Source organism: Carcharodon carcharias, chromosome 2, assembly GCF_017639515.1.
Source record: "Carcharodon carcharias isolate sCarCar2 chromosome 2, sCarCar2.pri, whole genome shotgun sequence".
In the NCBI taxonomy this organism is placed as follows: Eukaryota; Metazoa; Chordata; class Chondrichthyes; order Lamniformes; family Lamnidae; genus Carcharodon; species Carcharodon carcharias.
In genome coordinates this window covers 94,804,574-94,824,316 of record NC_054468.1, presented here as the reverse complement: position 1 = coordinate 94,824,316, position 19,743 = coordinate 94,804,574, and the positions used below count along the sequence as shown (strand labels likewise).

Sequence of the window (19,743 nt, the reverse complement as noted above, 5' to 3'; positions counted from 1 at the left end):
GAACCAACTCGTATGTACTCTAGTGGCCTTTTTCACGACATCATAATCCCTGGAAACCTCCTCTGATAGTGAAGCATTAATTTCCTGTGCTCTACCTGTCACTTTCCTCTGCATGGGCAATGTCCAGTTTTCCTTTGGCCAATTCACCTGTTTAGCTATCTTCTCAAATGAAATAAAGAACGCTTCAACATCCCTTTCATCAAATTTTGGAAGAGCTTGTACAAACTTAAACATCTCCCCACTGGGTTTTGATCTGGAAATAAGTCCTGCCTCACCTACTGGTGTCTCTTGTTTAACTGTCAGCATTCTAAGCTGGAATTCTCTCTCTTTTTCTCTTTCCTCCTTTTCTAACTTTGCCATTTCTAACTCCCTTTGAAATGCCCTTTCTCTTTCCTTTTCTGCTGCCTCTAATTTTTTATTCCAATGAACCATCCCTTTGAGAATTTGGTCTCTATGGTATTCCTTCCAATTTCAAATGCTGTGCCATCTCTTCATTTATCTCTGCCTTCCTAGCTTTGGTAGACAATCCTACTCTTAATTTTCTTGCCGATTGGATTAACCTGGCTTTTGGGATCCCTTGTAAAATTGTCAGGGACCTCTCTTCCACTTGCAGGAAAGCTTCAGCAGTTTCCAGTGCCATCTTATTTTTGACAGTACAAACCTGGTGTTTCCTTTTAGCTTTTATTACTTACTAAATCAATACCCAAATTGGCATTGTTTTTTATTCCAAAATATCCTGGATGAGCCCCCAAACTTTGTTCTGACTCACTGGGGATAGTGCGCTGTAATATCAAGTCCCACTACTCCCTGAGCCACAACAAATGTGAAAAGTTTGACTAAACCACTAGATTGCCCCAATTCTACCTAACTGTTTAATTTAGAAAATAAGCACCATGTTTGTAAACTTAATAAGTAAATCACTGTTTATGGAACAAACTCATTAACCAGTGGCAAAAGAAAGGAATATGAACTGCTAATTTCTAACACTATAACTTAAACTCTATCCTCTTCTTAAATCCCATACACACACATACAAGATACATAAAATACACAAAGACATGGATTTTAAGGGTGGGATGAAACAGTTCAATAGCACCAATTCCGGAGTACAGGATTTGATGGGTTGATTTTGACCGATGTCTTCCAAATTCTTTTAAGTTCTTGTGGATGACACAAGGTGGTTTTCCAGCACTTTCAGGATTTAGATCACTGGTTGAGCACTTGCCTTTCAATGTCTCTAACAGTGATTTTCCCCTTTAACTCTTGACAGGGGTTTTCAGAGAGACAGCAGGTTATAGAGATATGAGGAGATAAAGCCAGCTAGCTATTTTTGTGGAATTATTGGAATCTTCAACACACGGGGGAAAGAGGTTTTAAGTCTTTTTCCTTTCAGGCTAGGAGCTATTCTACTGCACTGCACTCACACAAAACCTGGTCAGGAGCCAATTAAAATGTTGTTGCCAAGCAGCTCCCTTGGTCCAGGACTCCTTTCCAACACCATCCTGTCTTTCATGGCACACTCTGTTCCAGGACTGCAATATTGTTTATAACTCTCATCCTGTTCAAGTGGACATGTCTTTCAAACTGCAGCCATTGTAATTTTAATCCACAGTCCAACAGAAAATAAAAATGTACATTCCTTACAGAGCATAAACACTGAAAATGTTGTCAAACTGTATGGGAAAGATAAATCCAGAAAAGTACATTGATTTTTAAAAATTCTTTCATGGGTGGGCATTGCTGTCTAGACCAGCATTTATTGCCCATCCCTAATTGCCCTTGGGAAGGTTGTGGTGAGCCACCTTCTTGAATCACTGCAATCCATGTGGTGTAGGTACACCCACAGTGCTGTTTGGGAGAGAGTTCCAGGATTTTGATGCAGTAAGCCAAGAGTAGGAGAAAGGGACAAAAATTTAAACTTCTAAAATGTAATTTTATGAGTGATTTTATGAAGTTCTTCACCAAGGTTGGTCAACACATGGAATGGTGATTTCTTCACATTGGGAAATCAGATAACTGGTAATATAACTGAGTAGATTGTGATTCCGGGTAGCAATCTAGTAAACCTTCTTTGAACCGCCTCCAATGCATTTACATCCTTCCTTAAATAAGGAGATCAAAACTGCACACGGTATCCGAGGTGCAGTCTCACCAATGCCCTGTACAACTGAAGCATAACATCTTTACTTTTATAAAAGCAAAATACTGCAGATGCTGGAAATCTGAAACAAAAACAAAAATACCTGGAAAAGCCCAGCAGGTCTGACAGCATCTGTGGGGAGAATACAGTTGACATTTTGCGTCCGTATGACTCTTCATCAGAACTAAGGAAATGGAGAAATGAGGTGAAATATAAGCTGGTAGAGGGGGGTGGGACAGGTAGACCTGGATAGGGGGCCAGTGATATGTAGAGGCAAAGAAGAGATGTCATAGACAAAAGGACAAAAGGGTATTGATGGTGGTGATATTATCTAAGGAATGTGCTAATGGGGACATTAAAGGTAGCAAGCAAGACAAGCTAGTGGCAGATGGCCTAGTCGGGGTAGGATGGAGGAAGGGATTGAAATGGGCTAAAAGGTGGAGATAAAACAATAGATCAAAATAAATTTTAAAATAGGTGGTAAAAGAAAGATATATTTACAGCTTATATTTCATCTCATTTCTCCATTTCCTTAGTTCTGATGAAGAGTCATTTGGACTCGAAACATCATCTTTACTATTATGTTCAATCCTTCTCATAATAAAGGATAGCATTCCATTAGCCTTCTTAATTATTTGCTGTACCTGCATACTAACTTTTTGTGACTCATATACTAACACCTAGATTTCTCTGCACTTCAGAATTATGCAGCTGTTCTCCATTTAAGTAGTACTCTGCTTTTTTGTTCTTCCACCAAAGTGAACAGCTTCACATTTTCCCACATTAAACTCCATTTATCAAATCTTTGCCCACTCACTCAACCAATCTCTATCCTCCTGCAACCTCATGTCATCTTCACAACATACTTTCATACCTATCTTTGTGTCATCTGCAAATTTACCGACCATGCCTTCACTCCTTTCATCTAAGTCATTTATGTAAATCATAAAAAGTTGAGGCCCCAGTACAGACCCCTATGGGGCTCCACTCACATCCTGCTAACCAAATGTATGCATACTCTCTGCTTTCTGCCAGCCAGCCAATATTCTTTCCATGCTAATATGTTATCCCCTACATTATGCGCTTTTATTTTCTGTAATAATCTTTGATGTGGCATCTTATCAAATGCCTTCTGGAAATCCAAGTACAGTATGTCTACAGGCTCCCCTTTATCTATTGTGCATGTTACTCCCCCCAAAAAACTCTAATAAATCAGTTAAACATGATTTTCCTTTCAAAAAACTGCACTGACTCTTTCCTGTTGCCTTGAGCTCTTCTAAGTGCCCAGCTATAGCTCCTTAATGATCGGTTCTAATAACTTCCCTATGACAGACATCAAGCTAACTGGCCTATAGTTTCCTGTTTTCTGCCTCCCTCCCTTCTTGAACAGAGGGGTTATATTTGCTACCTTCCAATCTGATAGAACCTTTCCAAAATTTAGCGAATTTTGGAAAATTAATACCAGCACATCAACTATTTCATTAGCTGCATCTTTTAAGACCCTAGGATGTAGTCCATCAGGACTCAGAGACTTGCCAGCCTGCAGCTCCATCAATTTGCTCAGTACCATTTCCTAGTAATCTCAATTATACCAAGTTCCTTTTTCCTGTTCTCCTCCTGATATGCAGCTATTACTGGAATGTTTTTTGTATCCTCTGTAGTGAACACAGGAGCAAAATATATGTTCATTTCTTCTGCTATTTCCTTATTATCTACTATCAACTCCCCAGTCAATCTCTAGAGGATCAACACTCACTCTATTTATTCTTTTCCTTTTTAAAAACCTGTAGAAACTCTTGCTATCCCTTTTTTACATTTCTAGCTAGCTTCCTCTCATACTCTAATTTCTTTCTCCTGATCAACCTTTTAGTCATTCTCCTTTCTTTATATTCTGTCCAATCATCTGTGCTGCCACTCATCTTTGCAGAGTTGTATGTTTTTTTCCTTAAGTTTGATACTTTCCTTAACATCTTTAGTTAACCATGGATGGTGGGTCCTCCCCTTAGAATTTTTCTTTATAATAGGAATGTACTTATTCTGAATAATCTGAAATATCCCCTTAAATGTCTGCCACTGCTTCTCTATTGATCTATCCTCTAGCCTAGTTTCCCAGTTCACTTCAGCTAGCTCAGCTTTCACTCCCACATAGCTGCCCTTATTTAAGTTTAAGATATTTGTCTTAGACCCAGTCTTCTCCCATTCAATCTGGATGTAAAATTCAGTCACATTGTGGTCATTGCTACCTAGAGGTGCCTTTATTCTGAGGTCATTAATTAATCCTGTCAGACACACAATACCAAGTCTAATATAACCTGCTCTCTGGTTGGTTCCAGAACATGCTGCTCTAAGAAACTATCTCAAAAGCATTCTAAGAACTCCTCATCCAGGTTACTACTGCCAATCTGATTTTTCCAGTGTGTGTGTAGATTAAAATCACCCATGATTACTGCCATCCCTTTATCACAAGCACACAATATTTTATCTTGAATACTTTGCCCTACACTGTGGCTACTGTTAGAGGGCCTGTAGACCACTCCCACTAATGACTTTTTCCCCCTATTCCTCATCTCCACCCAAACCGACTCTACATCCTGATCTCCTGGAACCAAGGTCATCACTATTGCACCAATGCCCTGATTAACAGTGCTACCCCTCCACCTTTACCTAGCTTCCTATTCTTCTTGAATATCATGTAACCTCAATATTAAGGACCCAATCTTTGTCATCCTGCAGCCATGTCTCTGTAATTGCTATCCGATCATATTTATTTACCTCAATGTGGACCATCAATTCACTGACTTTATGAATGCTACGTGCATTCAGACTTGTTTTGTCTTTTTGTTATCTTTGTAACATCTAGTCTTGACTGTTGATGTATTGTTATGTTTTTTCTGTCCCTTCCTGCCATTCTCTGACCCTCATTTCTCATATTACTATTTTGTTCTCCTGTCTTGACTTTCCACTTTGAATTGCTACCTCTACCCAAACTTGATCCCGTACCCCTCGTTTAGTTTAAAACCCTCTCTACTTCCCTCGTTATGCGATTTGCAATGACGCTTGTTCTAGCACAGTTCAGGTGTAAACCATCCCAACAGTACAGTCCCCACTTTCCCCAGTACTGATGCCAGTGCTCCACAAGCCAGAACCCACTTCTCCCACACCAGTCTTTGAGCCACGCATTTGTCTCTCTAATCTTATTTGCCCTATGCCAATTTGCACATGGCTCAGGTAATAATCCAGAGATTATTACGTTTAAGGTTCTGCTTCTTAATTTGGTACCTAGCTGCTCATACTGACTTTGCAGAACCTCTTTCCTAGTTTTCTACCTGTCATTGGTACCTATATGGACTATGACAACTGGACCCTCCCCTCCCACTGCAAGTTCCTCTCCAGTCCTGAGCAGATGTCCTGCACCCTAGCACTGGGCAGGCAACATAGCCATCTGAACTCTTGCTTTTTGCTGCAGAAAACAGTGTTGATCCCCCTCACTATACCACCCCTTACTACCACTACATTCCTTTTTGCTCCCCCTGCTTAAATGGCCTCCTGTACCACAGTGCCATGGCCAGCCATTTCATCCACCTTGCAGACTTTGCTTTCATCCATAGAGGTTGGGAGCACCTCAAACCTGTTTGACAATTGCAAAGTCTGAGGTTCCTCCACTACTGTCTGCTCAGTTCAAAATGGAACAGTGGTCCATATGGTTTGACCAGGCCCTGAAAAAGCCTCAGCAGAACTTCTGCAGCTTGTGTTGGCACAAAGACTCAAATAAATATGTTCAGTCCCATGTTGAATGAACATCCAACAGATCTCAACAGAAAGTGCAACCATACTATATGTGATACTAATGCAATTATATGAATTTAGAAGACAATGCAGTTCTCAAAAATACTTTATTTGACAATATAACCACCATTACATCATCTAAAAAATACAGATATACATTACTAGCATTTTCTTTTTTTTTAAAAAGTTCACAATTTTTCTCATTTACAAAGGGAACATCCAAACTAAAACAGTATTATGAGCAACTGTACAACAGATGAAAAAATCAACAGTTAGGAATCAGATTGTCTTAATTATCTGATAGACCCATGGTTTGGGTCAGCCAGGGTTCTTCCAAATACAGCCCTGGAAATCAAAACGTAGGTGCTCCGTCATGACTGTTACCCTTTTCAAACAAGCTGATCTAGACAGAAAAACTGACTGCCAACAAAGCCTACACAACAGGTAGCATCCATCGCCCTGCTTCCTGTCTCCTTACTGTCCACTGTTCACAGTGACAGAGCATTTTCTTCTGGTACGATAAACAATTAACTAAAAGCCTGTCGTACACAGAATATCTTTCATAGCAAGGTCTAAAACAACTACACAGTCTCTTGCTACAGATTATAAATGGCTCATGGATTAAATCTGATGTATTAAAGTGCTTTTAGACTTGCCTGTAAAATTGTTCCTGCCTAGGACTCTCTATGCTGTTTCCCTTTTATAAAATTTCACTCAGTTGCTGATCTGTGTTGTGTAATATGAAACCCCAAGCACTATGGAGTGCAAACAGGAGAACAGTGAGCAAGGTGGTAAATGCTGTGTCCACATTGCAGTTTATGTTTAATGACCATACAGCCTTAAACCAAAAGCAGATATTTGTTGATGTTGATCCACATATGTGTAGATCTATAACATGGTCAGTTCCTTAAATGTTCGCCGTTTGTACTCCTGAGTGCTGCATTCTAGGACATAAGTGATTTAAATAAATTAGTGGGAATGAGGGAAATAAAAAACAATTGTAAGAAACATCATGATTAACACACTAGAGCTCCAGTACGATGCAGGTTACTCCCACTCAAATTCTCAAGCCTAACTGTGCTGCAGGAGAGTAGGGGTTGGGAGAACATCAATCACCCAAGTGAGAACTCATTGTTTTTCAGACAGAAAAAAAAAGCTACATATTAAACAGAACATACCACCTCATCCAAACAGTGAATTTATTTCTTGTTTTCCTAATACCGTGCTCTCTGGATCTCACTCCTCCTTGATTCAATTGGATAATACAAGATTGGATGCAAATCGTCACAAGAGGAACTAAATACTAAATCCATCTTAATCTAAAATTTGTTTTTCTTACTATACCTTTAGCGATACCAACAGATTTGGATGAGTGGGTTGGACACATCATTCCCATCATTCACAAACATTAGACACAAGAGAACTAAGAAAATATATGGCTAAAAATCTGAAATTATAGTAGCTATGAGTTAAGATAGCAAAACTACTTTTCATCCAAACTTCTTGAGATTGTGATCACTATGCAAAAGATGGACTGATGTTGGCTGATGCAAGTGTCAATATCTCAGTCTCTCAAAACAATTTTTGGGAGTTAATGTTCATGTTGAAGCTGTTTTTTTCTGTATTTTCCTTAACTCTTCTAGTGTGCAGCTATAATGCCTACTACAGACACTAAATGGGGAACCTAATCCCAGGTTTTACCCAGACTATAGGTCAAATTGGTTCACTGTGGCATTCTCCTTCACTGTGGAGAATATCCCAGCTCCACAAGAATCAATGTCTTGTCACTCCTGAACTGGTCAGTGTACATTTTTCTATTATGGATAACAATGAAGAAGTATGTTGTGAAGATTTCATAAATGATACATTTTCAAATATATTTACAGCAGTGATTAACAAAATCAGAACTAGGAATTACCGCATTACCAAGTAAACAGCACTCATAAAAATATTAAAAATTCAGGAACAAGGAATGACTATTTCACACATTCAAGCCATTCCTATTCACCAAAATGGAATACAAATTTATTTTAAACAACCCTTGGTTGTAAATTATTCCAAATATTTATCATTGTTCAAGTAGAAGCTCTTCTCAATATCTATTCTGTTTACTTCTCTTTTTCCATTGAAGGCCTCCAATCTTACATCTTTGGCATATTTTCATACATTACATGATCTGTACAGTACCTAATATGTAGCATTTAGTATTTAAATACGTCACTGAGTCCACAATTAACCACCTTCTTTCTAGACAGTTAAGCATTATTCTTTGCTGATTTTTCTCACTGTGGGTAGGCTCCTTCATACTTGGTATCAAATTGTCTGTCTCTACTGGGTAACCTTTATGTAATATGGTGACCAAAACTGAACACAACGGTATGGTGATTGTAAACAAATTGATGAGTGAAGTTATCAACAAGTAGATGCTACATGAGGCTGATATCAGCGTGCTCTAGAGCCTGTCACCAACAGCTGACAGACATAAGCCAAATAAGATTCACTATAATTTATACAATCTGTAGCTCGGAAGTGAACAGGTCAGTGCTGGCACAATATATTTCTGATCTTGTAATGGACAAGTGGACAGGTAAAACAGGAGTTACAGTCAGTACCATACACTTCTCATTCACCTATGGTTTGGAGAAACCTATGCAGTGCTCAGGGTACCCACCCATGTCTCTTTGGAGTCACGGTGGCACCAGGATTGACTGTCTGATCAGAACCAAGTTCCATCCTCTGTGATAATCTGATGTCTGAATCAGGTCTGCAGCACTCCAGTGCATTATTAGAGACTGATGAGCCACGATCTGAAGGATAGGCCAGTCACTGGCAGCTTAGATTTGTTCTATCCATCTTCACATGGCTTAATAGGTAGAGTGGTGCCATCCAGATAAGCAGAGAAGAACTTACCAGTGCTTCTAAATGATATGCATGATTTTTGTTGATTACATTCCAGCAGTACTCCTGCACACAGCTGGGAAACCCATAACCTCAGGTCTACAAACATGTATGAAAGCTCTCTGGACCTGGGTAAAGTGTGCGTCTCTATAGGATACAAATTTACTGTGAAGCAGGTGGTTAGATTTCTCAGGAACTCAGTTCCAAGATTCTTAGATGAGCTTGAGAGGTTCTGAAATATGTAACATACTCAGCTGATGACAAACAAAAACTGCTGGAAGTGGCAGGTCATGTCCAATTGTCCTACAAATTTATCATTCGATCAAAGCAACTCCTGAACTTGAATCTATAATGCACAATCCTTTAAGATCTACAAAACTTGCATTTGTGCACATTCAGATTCTCTGAACCCCAGAGGTACATATTGTTTAAGTCTTTATATTGGTAATACCAGCCACACCGAGTGCCTGTTTACTCATCATGGCAAGGCTACTTCATATTATTCTTCAAGGAAAAAAACTGGTATATGTTTATTTTGGTTTGAAATCATCCTTCAATACTGAACAGGCAGAAGCATTCTTAAAAACATTAAAATCCGTGTATTAAAAAAGACGTGGTATAAAGAATACACACGAACAGCAGTGGTTTAAAATAAAATATCCCATCCTTTGAGTTGTAGGCCCAATGGGTTACAAGCTCCAACTTCTGAGAGATATTTTCCAGGGTATGCAGCCCTATCATATAATCCTTTCAGTGGATAGTCCTTTATGAAAGTATCACAATGCTTCTATAAATCACAATATTGCACAATAAAATGGACATTCCCATTCTCTTTAAAACATTTTTTTTGCCATAGTATAAAGGTTTTTCTTACTATCACAATCATATATATTATTTTGCATATCACAAAACAGTGCGCCCCACATAATATCAAATTCTTGTTAATATCAACTTTACAGAGGCAGTCATTTCCTTTCTTAAAGCAGCTTTGGTCTCGAGTAACACCAAATCCCCGTCAACAGTTGCCACCATGTAGTCACATGCTATATTCCACGTGGGTTCTATATAACTGCAACTGAGATACAAATTTAGTGCCTTCCTGGGACCGAGGATAGCAGTGGTTACAATGGTAAATGCTATCTTTAGTATCCAGTGAATTACAACATTTTTTAAAAATCCCCTTGAAAGCTGTGTATATCCCAGTTTCAAGGTACTGATACCTCTAGGGCCAAAGGGAGCAAGAGTTTGGAGTAATCAAGTTGCTAAAGCCAACGTTTTATTGCTGTAGTTTCAATACGGTGACTCCAAAAAAGGGTTCAGTATTTTCACAATGGCTTCCTGTTCTCTTAACTTCAACAAGAATCCCTGTACATTCTCACATATAATTCTCATTTAATAATGGCATTCCCAGATCTCACCAAGTTGACCCTGAAATGGATCTCCAACCTTTTGACTCAGTGATATTATGGACCGAACAGTACATGCCAGCTTATTAAGCTGCAGATGCACCTTCAAATGTCCAAAAGAGGCTCAAGTGCCTGGAAATGAAATGTCAAAGCTTCAACTGGTTTCATTAAACCAATCTTAGGAGTGAAATAAAACAAAGCCCTCTCCCCACCCTCCCACCCCATACACAAATTAGGGAAGGTTAAACAAAATTGCAACAATTTGAAGACACAAGAACAAAAAACACAATGTGGAGGCAAGTAAGGAGGGAGTAGCCTCACTTCTTTTTCCTTTCCTGGGTACATCGTGGACAGAACCTGCACACAAACAAGAAGAGAAAAGTAAGCAGGCAGTCTTCATCATGTGCCTCACAATGTTACTCTTTCAATTCTCAACCTTTTCCTCCCCCATCTCCTAAACTGAATTATTGTCACTCATCCCTATAAAGCCTGCCCCACAGAAAGAGTGACTGAAGGTGCAGTAACAACAGTTGAATCTATGATTATGATTCCACTTTGCTATTGCTTTAGTGTGAATTAACACAGACGTCTAGAGCACTGATTTCTTCAGGATCATTCTTCTGTCACAACACCTTGCATTCCCCAAGTGTAACTGTGAAATACTTGTGTTGGCCAGTCTTACTTACCATTTTCCTTTTGGTTTTGTTGCAAGGTCCACACAGGCAAAGTGAAACCACTCAATTGGGCACTGTTGATAATAAAGCAGAAACAACCGATAATCCCACTGTCACAAACATCGAACAACTGGCATATACCTACACTGACCAGAACAGCTTTTAAGTGCCCACTTGTTCATACAGCTAAGCCCACACTTAACAGTTTGGAGCTGCAGTTTAAGTACAAGTGTTAAATTTCTGGATTTAAATGAGTATGCCACAGCATTTACTGCTGATACTTAAAGCACCGACAATAATCCAATGTAACTGTTAGGTGGTGGGCGACCAAGTGACACTGAGGAGAGACTGGAAGTGACCTTGCAGTATATGGTTACATCTACTGTTGAGATCAGTACAGCACACTCAGAAGGTTTTGGAACTGAACCCCTTGTTCACGCACTTGATTGGAGAAAGATGTCATGCAGAAGGAACTTAAATCGAATTAAAAATGCCTTTTAAAAAAAGACAGAGACAGGAGAATGAGATGGGATTAATTAATGATCTCATAGTAAAGGATCTCCTCTAGGGAAGAGTGACCATAGCATGCTAGAATTTCAAGTTCAGTTTTAGAGCGAGAAACTTGAGTCCCACACTAGTGTTCTGGAGTTAAAGAAAGATAACTACATAGGCATGAGGGCAGATTTGGCCCTAGTGGACTGGGCAGGAAGACTATAAGACAGGACAGTTGATGAACAGTGGCCGATATTTAAGGAGATATTCAATTCTTCCCAAGTAAAATATATTCCAAAGAGGAAGAAAGATGGTAAGAGGTGGGAAAAAGCATCCATGGCTAAGCAAGGAAGTTAAAGATAACAAAAAGGCAAAAAACTAAGGCATACCAAATTGCAAAGATCAGTGGCAGGCTGGAAGATTGGGAAACTTTTAAAGATCAACAAAAGGTGACTAAAAAAATAATAAAAAGAGCAAAGGTAAATTATGAAAGAAAACTAGCGCAAAATGTAAAATCTGATAGCAAAAGCTTCTACAAGTATATAAAAGGAAAGAGTAGCTAAAGTGAATGTTGGTCCCTTGAAGGACGAGACTGGGATGTTAATAGTGGGGAACACAGAAATGGCAGAGACGCTTAATCTATATTTTGCCTCAGTTTTCACAGTGGAGGACACTAGTACCACCCCAATAGTAACAGGTTGTGCAGAGGATATAGAGGACGAACTCCGAACAATCACCATCACTAGAGAAAAAGTACTGAGCAAATTATTGGGATTAAAGGGTGACAAGTCCCCAGGACCTGATGGCCAACATCCCAGGGTCTTAAAGGAAGTGGCTGTGGAGATAGTGGATGCATTGGCTATAATATTCCAAAATTCCCTGGATTCTGGAAAGGTTCCAGTGGATTGGAAAAATGCTAATATAATGCCATTATTCAAAAAAGGAAGGGGGGGGGGGGGGAAGAGGCAGAAAGTAGGAAACTATAGACCAGTTAGTTTAACGTCTGTCATTGGGAAATTGTTGGAATCCATTATTAAGGAAGTAGTAATGGGGCATTTGGAAAGTCAAAATGCAATCCATCAGAGTCAGCATGGTTTTATGAAGAGTAAATCATGTTTGACGAATTTGCTAGAGTTCTTTGAAGATGTGACAAGCAAACTGGATAATGGGGATCCTGTAGATGTAGGATATCTGGACTTCCAGAAGGCCTTTGATAAGGTGCCGCACAAAAGATTAATACACAAGATAAGGTCACATGGAGTTAAGGGTATTATATTCGCTTGGATAGAGGATTGGCTAACCAACAGAAAGCAGAGGGTCGGCATAAATGGGTCTTTTTCTGGATGGCAAGCTATAACCACTGGGATGCCACAGGGTTCAGTCCTTGGGCCCCAACTATTTACAATCTATATTAATGACTTGGATTCAGGGATTGAAGGTACTATAGCTAAATTTGCAATGACACCAAAATCGGTAGGAAAGTACATTTCAATGAAAAAATAAGAAATTTACAAATGGATATGGACAGGTTAGGTGAATGGGCCAAAATTTGGCAGATGGAGTTCAATGTGGATAAGTGTAAAGTTATCCATTTTGGTTGGAAGAATAAAAAGGCAACTTATTATTTAAATGGAGAAAAACTTCAGAATGCTTCACTGCAGAGGGATCTGGGTGTCCTCATGAATGAATCGCTGAAAGCTAGTATCAGGTACAGCAAGAAATAAGGAAGACAAATGGAATTTTGGCATTTGTTGCTAAAGGAATAGAGTATAAAAATAGGGAAGTGTTGTTGCAACTGTACAAGGCATTGGTGAGACTGCACCTGGAGTGCACAGTTTTGGTCCCCTTACTTGAGGAAGGATGTAGTTGCATTGGAGGCAGTTCAAAGGAGGTTCACTAGATTGATTCCAGAGATGCGGGGCTTGTCTTACGAGGAGTGATTGTGCAGTTTAGGCCTATACTCGATAGTTTAGAAGGATGAGAGGAGATCTATTAGAGGTATATAAGATGCTAAAGGGGATAGATAAAGTAGACGCGGAGCGGATGTTTCCCCTTATGGGGCATTCTAGAACGAGAGGCCATAGTTTTAGGCTACAGGGTGGTAGATTTAAATTAGAGATGAGGAGGAATTACTTTTCTCAAAGGGTCATGAATCTGTGGAATTCACTACCTCAGAGTGCAGTGGATGCCGGGACGCTGAATAAATTTAAGGAGGAGATACAGATTTTTAATTAGTAATGGGTTGAAAGGTTATGGGGAGAGGGCGGGAAATTAGAGTTGAGGCCGAAATGAGACCAGCCATGATCGGAATGAATGGCTGGGCAAGCTCAAAGGGCTGAACTGCTTACTCCAGCTCCTAGTTCTTATGTTTTAGAAGGGGAATTTGTGCAAGCAAAACTGTGCTGTAACACCATTAGTTCACAAATTGATCAGGTTCCAGCCACTCCTTGTATAAAGAGAATTTCCAAAGGTGGATGTTGGAATTTTCAATGCAAGTGGTGATTTTTCAAAATGATTTCAAGGGTCCTCAGGATGTACAAATATGGAGTTACTTTATAACCAAAGGTATCTTGAACAAGTCATACAAACGTGACACTTAAAAGGTGCTGAACACAGAGACATGAAGTTCTTGTAGCCTAATACATGCTCCAAGGAAAATGGGAACATATGAAATAGCAGCAGGGGTAGTCCATTCACCCCCTCGTACCTGCTCCGTTGATCTTCTACCCCAACGCCATTATCCCTATCTTGATGTCTTTACTATCTAGAAATCTATCGATCTCAGTCTTGAACATACTCAATGATCGAGCCTCCACAGCCCTCCAGGGTAGAGAATTCCAAAGATTCACCACCCTCTGAGTGAAGAAATTCCTCCTCATCTCAGTCCTAAATGGTCTATTTTTATTCTGAAACTGTGTCCCCTGGTTCTAGATCCCACCCCCCCCCTCACCAGCCAAGGGAAACATCCTTCCTGCATCTACCGTGTCGAGCCCTGTAAGAATTTTGTACATTTCAATGAGATCACCTCTCATTCTTCTAAATTCTAGAGAAAATAGGCCCAGTCTTCTCAATCTCTTCTCATAGGGCAATCCCACTATCCCAGGAATCAGTCTGGTGAACATTTTTTACATTTCCTCTGTGGCAAGTATATCCTTCCTTAGATAAGATGACCAAAATTATATGCAATTCTCCAGGTGCAGTCTCACAAGGCTCTATGTTGGGTTTTTGTACCTCAAAGGAATGAATATTTGCTGTAAACAATGTAGTAATTCTTTAAATACTCGCCATTGCCTGTCAACCATAATGAAATTTAATGCAGTTTCCCAATCTACATTACACAGGCAACATGCCCTTCATACCATCGTAGTTTCCTTTGCTTAGATTTAAGACCCCAGTTTCAGGTTGAATGACACCTTTCAAACTTAATGTAAAATTAAGTCATGGTCACTCTACCCAAAGGCTCCTTTACAACAAGATTATTAATTAGCCTTTTCTCATTGCACAATACTAGATCTAAATAGCTCATTCCTAGTTGGTTCCTCAACAAACTGTTCTAGAAAATCATCTTGTGTACATACCAGGAATTCGTCCTCACAGTGCTAATTTGGTTTGCCCGGTCTGTATGTAGATTAAGCCCACCATGATTACTGTATTATCCTTGTTACATGCACCTCTAATGTTCTGATATATACCATGCCCTATATTATCACCACTGTTCTATAGGTGACCTATAATAATTCCCACCAATGTTTGCTGCCCCCTGCTGTTTCTTAGATCCATCCAAACTGACTCCACATCTTGATCTTTCAATCAAAGATCCTCTCTTACTAATGTACTGATGAGATTTTTCTGTATTTTGACCCTATTTGACGTTGGCTTTTGTTTCCACTGCCTTCTAACTTCGCTTACTACTTTTCTTCCTACGATTACAAGCTTTGTTTCTATCCTATCTGAATTCCCCCTTTGGTTTCCATCGCCCTGCCGAGCTAGTTTAAAACCTACCCAACAGCGCTAGTAAATCTCCCTGTGAGGATATTGGTTCCGGTCCTGCTAAGGCGTAACCCATTCACCTTGTACAGGTCCCAGCTCTCCCAGAACCAGTCCCAGTGCCTCAGAAATCTAAAGCCCACCCTCCTGCACCATCTCTCTAGCCATGCATTCATTTCCTCAATCTTCTTATTTCTGGACTCACTAGCACATGGATCATAGTAATTCTGAGATTACTGCCTTTGAAGTCCTGCTTTTTAATCTTTTTCCAAGCTCTCTAAAATCTGCTTTCAGGACCTCATCCCACTTTCTACCTACGTCGTTGGTGGACAATGACCTTTGGCCGTTCACCTTCCCCCATAAGAATATCTTATAGCTGCCCAGTGACATTCTTAACCCTGGCACCGGGGAGGCAACATACCATCCAGGAGTCATGTCTATGGCCATAGTAACACCTGTCTGTTCCCTTAACTTTTGAATCCCCAACTCTATTACTCTTCCACTTTTCTTTCTCCTTCCTGTGCAGCTTAGCCACCTGTGGTGCCATAGACTTGGCTCTGGCTACACTCATCTGAGGGGCCATTGCCCTCCTCAGCATCCAAGCAGAAAACGATTAGTGAGTGCGATGGACTCAGGGGACTCCTGCGCTATCTGCCTGGTCCTCCTAGACTGTCTGGAGATCACCCATTCCCTCTGCCTGTACTCACTTAACCTGCAGTGTGATCATCTCCCTAAATATGCTATCCACATAGTTCTCAGCTTCGTGGACATACCACAGTTATCCTGATGCTCAAGTTTCTGCAGCTGGCGACACTTCCTACACGTGATCATCTAGGCTACAGGAAGTGTACATGACTTTCCACGTTACAGGATGGGCACTCCATGCTGCCCTGCCACGCCTCAACTTTAATCCACAGACTATTTATTTTTAACTGAAGACTAAAAACCTAGATCCTACTGCTCCTAATAAGCTTTATTATTGCTAGAAAACATAGGAAGATAGAGTCAAGAGTAGACCATTCAGCCCATCAGGCCTCCTCTGCCATTCAACATGATCATTATTTTTTATTCATTCATAGGGTGTGGGCATCGCTGGCTAGGCCAGCATTCATTGCCCATCCCAAATTGCCTTTGAGAAGGTGGTGGTGAGCTGATCATGGCTGATCGTTAACTTCAATGCCTTTTCCCCCACTATCCCAATATCCCTTTACGTCAATGACATTTAGAAATCTGTGTCAATCTCTACTTTTAACAAACTCAACGACTGAGCTTCCACAGCCCTCTGGGATAGAGAATTCCAAAGATTCACAACCCTCTGATTAAAGAAAAATCTCTTCATCTTGGTCCTAAATGGCTTCCCCCTTATTTTGAAATTGTGTCCCATGGTTCTACACTCCCCCTAACAGGAGAAACATCTTATCTGCATCTAATCTGTCTATTCCTTTAGGTGTTTTGTAGGTTTCAATGAGGTCACCTCTCATTCTTCAAAACCCTAGAGAAGACAGGCACAGTTTCCCCAACCTCTCTTCAAAGGACAATACTGCCATCCCAGGAACAAGTCTGGTGAACTTTCATTGCACTCGCTCTACGGCAATAACATTCTTCTAAAGGTAAGGGGACTAAAACTGCACACAGTACTTAGGGTGCGATCTAACCAAGGTTCTATACAATTAAAGCAACACTTCTCTACTCCTGTACTCAAATCCCCTTGCAATAAAGGCCAACACACCATTAGCCTTCCTAATTGCCTGCTGCACCTGCATGTTCACCTTCAGTGACTTACTGACAAGGATATCCAGGTCCTTTTGTACACCTACACTTTCAAATCTCTTACCATTTAAGAAATACTCTGCGCATCTATTCCTCCTATCAAAGTAGATAACCTCACATTTTTCCACATTATATTCCATCTGCCATGTTCTTGCCCACTCTGTCCAAATCCTCTTGAAGCCGCTTTGCATCTTCCTCACAACACATATTCACACCGAGCTTTGTGTCATCCGTGAACTTGGAAATATTACATTTGGTCCCCACATCCGAATCATTGATATACATTGTGAACAGCTGGGGCCCTGTTACTGAACCTCGTGGTACCCCCACTAGTCACAGCCTGCCAAAGTGAGAATGATCCATTTATTCCTACACTCTGTTTCCTGCCTGTTAACAATCCTTAATCCATACCAGTATATTACTTCCTAACCCATGTGTTTTAATTTTGCTAACCAACCTCCCGTGACGGACTTTATTAGAAGCCTTCTGAAAATCCAAGTATATTACATCCACCGACTCCCCTTTATCAATTCTGTTAGTAACATCCTCAAAAAACTCCAACAGGCTCATCAAACATGATTTCCCATTCATAAATCCAATGCTGACTATGCCCAATCAGATCATTATTATCCAAGTGTCCATTTATCACATCCATTAAAATAGATTCTAGCATTTTCCCTACTACTGATGAAAGGCTAACAGGCCTGTAGTTCCCTGTTTTCTCTAAGGACATTAGTAAACCAGATGGGTTTTTATGACAAATCAGCAATGGTTTCATGGTCATCGTCAAGACTTTTAATTCCAGATTTTTATTGAATTCAAATTAAACCATCTGTCATGGTGGGATTCAAACCCGGGTCCCCAGAGCATTACCCTGGGTCTCTGGATTACTAGTCCGGTGAAAATACCACTACACCCCACCTCCTCCTTTGCTGTATTCTAAATCCTACCAATCCTCAGGTTCACTATTATTTCTGACAACTTTAAAGACCATTTCTTTTAATTTTATACAATCCTTAACTTCCTTTTTAGCCACGATTGACTGACTTTTCTTTTTGGGTTTTTGTGCCTTGAAGGAATGTACAATTGCTGCAAACTATGTAATAATTAGTCGTTTACTACAGGACTTGAGTATTGCTGAAAATGTTGAAGCTTTTTGTCTTGCACTCATCAGGGCAATTAATGTCAGGGGAAGCAACAACTTTCTACAGTATGAGAACAGAGTGCTGATTGGTGGCAAGTGGACTCTGGTACAGGCATTGCCATGGAGACTGCACCAGTTAATGGTGAATGACAGTTAACTGCCAAACATTATTTGAAATTTTAAACCAGGGAGCCTGACTCCGATTGGTCAAGGCATTGCCCGGAGAAATGAACCAGCAAATGGCTATCACTTATTTTGTTTAGCTGAAACAGGCATAATGTGTGTACATGTTCTTTCTGTCTACAAAGAACAGGCCCCAGTGTATCAACATATGTAGCTTCCAGTACACGCAAATGCACCACACTGCGAGCCCAACTGACAATCTTAAGTTGGTTGTCAGCATAATGTTTACCACACTGAGGATTATTTAGCAAATGTTGTCTGTCCAATCGCAGAATCACATCTAATGTTGGACACTGTGTTTTGCAAACACGGGTTGGTTAGGTACAGTCCTTGTCTTGCCTGCCAACAGCGGAAGAGACATGTTGTTTGATACGATCTGCCAGTCTTTGGGACGCACGGCCTACATAGCTAGCATCACACCAGCACTGAAATTCATATACCATGTTACTCATTTGTGTGATAGGCAGAACTTCATTTTGGCTTGATGGCAGCATCATGTTAGTGGCGAATACCATTCATATCGCTACTTCATAGGAGAAGCATGAAACTGCTAGCTTCATCAGTTGCTTAAATTTTTGAAATACCTTGCCCTTCCAGGATAATCTGAGGTAGACTGGGCACTTTCCAGGATTAAAAGTGACGGCCTTGGGCCTGTTCATGAGTTTGCGCATATACAGCGTGAAATGATCTATCAGGGTAGCCATTATCCCACAGGATGTCTTTGTTGCGCTGTGGTTCAGCATCACGCTTGCATGGTGAGCAAATGGCTTGGGCCCTATTTCTAAGGTTGCTGATAAGGTCAATATTATAGCGCATGGAACTGTTAAGAATCCCAATGCGTGTATTTGACCAGTGAAGGTAGGCTTGCAGTGGACCGTGGTAGAGAATCCCTTGGCAGATTTCTCAACTATTACATCAAGGAAGGGGAATTCATTTCACTGCTCCATTTCATAGGTGATTCTGAGCACAGACGGAGCCCATTACAACATGCAAGGAAATTGTTACATGCAGCTACAGGTTTAAATATACCAAACATATCATCCACATATCCGAAATATGCAAATGTAGGAGGGTAGGTGTCATTCCATCGAAGACATGATTCTCATGGAACCCAACAAAGATGTGTGCGAGAGCTGGGCTTAGAAGGTATACCATGGCAACACCATCTATTTGGTCATACATGGTGCCGTTAAAGCTGAACTCAACTGCGTGAGTTGCCAAGTTCATAAGCTCAATGATTACTGATTCACGCAATGGTGGAAG

The 19,743-nt window shown here is 40.3% G+C and overlaps 1 protein-coding gene across 1 annotated transcript in view; it reads right to left on the bottom strand.

Annotated features, from left to right (window-relative positions):
- Positions 1-10,446: 10,446 nt before the first annotated feature.
- Positions 10,447-19,743, bottom strand: part of ing5a (inhibitor of growth family, member 5a) — a 30,354-nt gene continuing 21,057 nt past the window's right edge. The window contains exons 7-8 of the mRNA XM_041179785.1: positions 10,917-10,978; positions 10,447-10,587 (exon numbers count right to left, since the gene is read on the bottom strand). Of these exons, the coding sequence (XP_041035719.1) occupies positions 10,548-10,587; positions 10,917-10,978 (102 nt within the window). The 3' untranslated portion in view covers positions 10,447-10,547. The remainder of the gene's footprint in view (positions 10,588-10,916; positions 10,979-19,743) is intronic.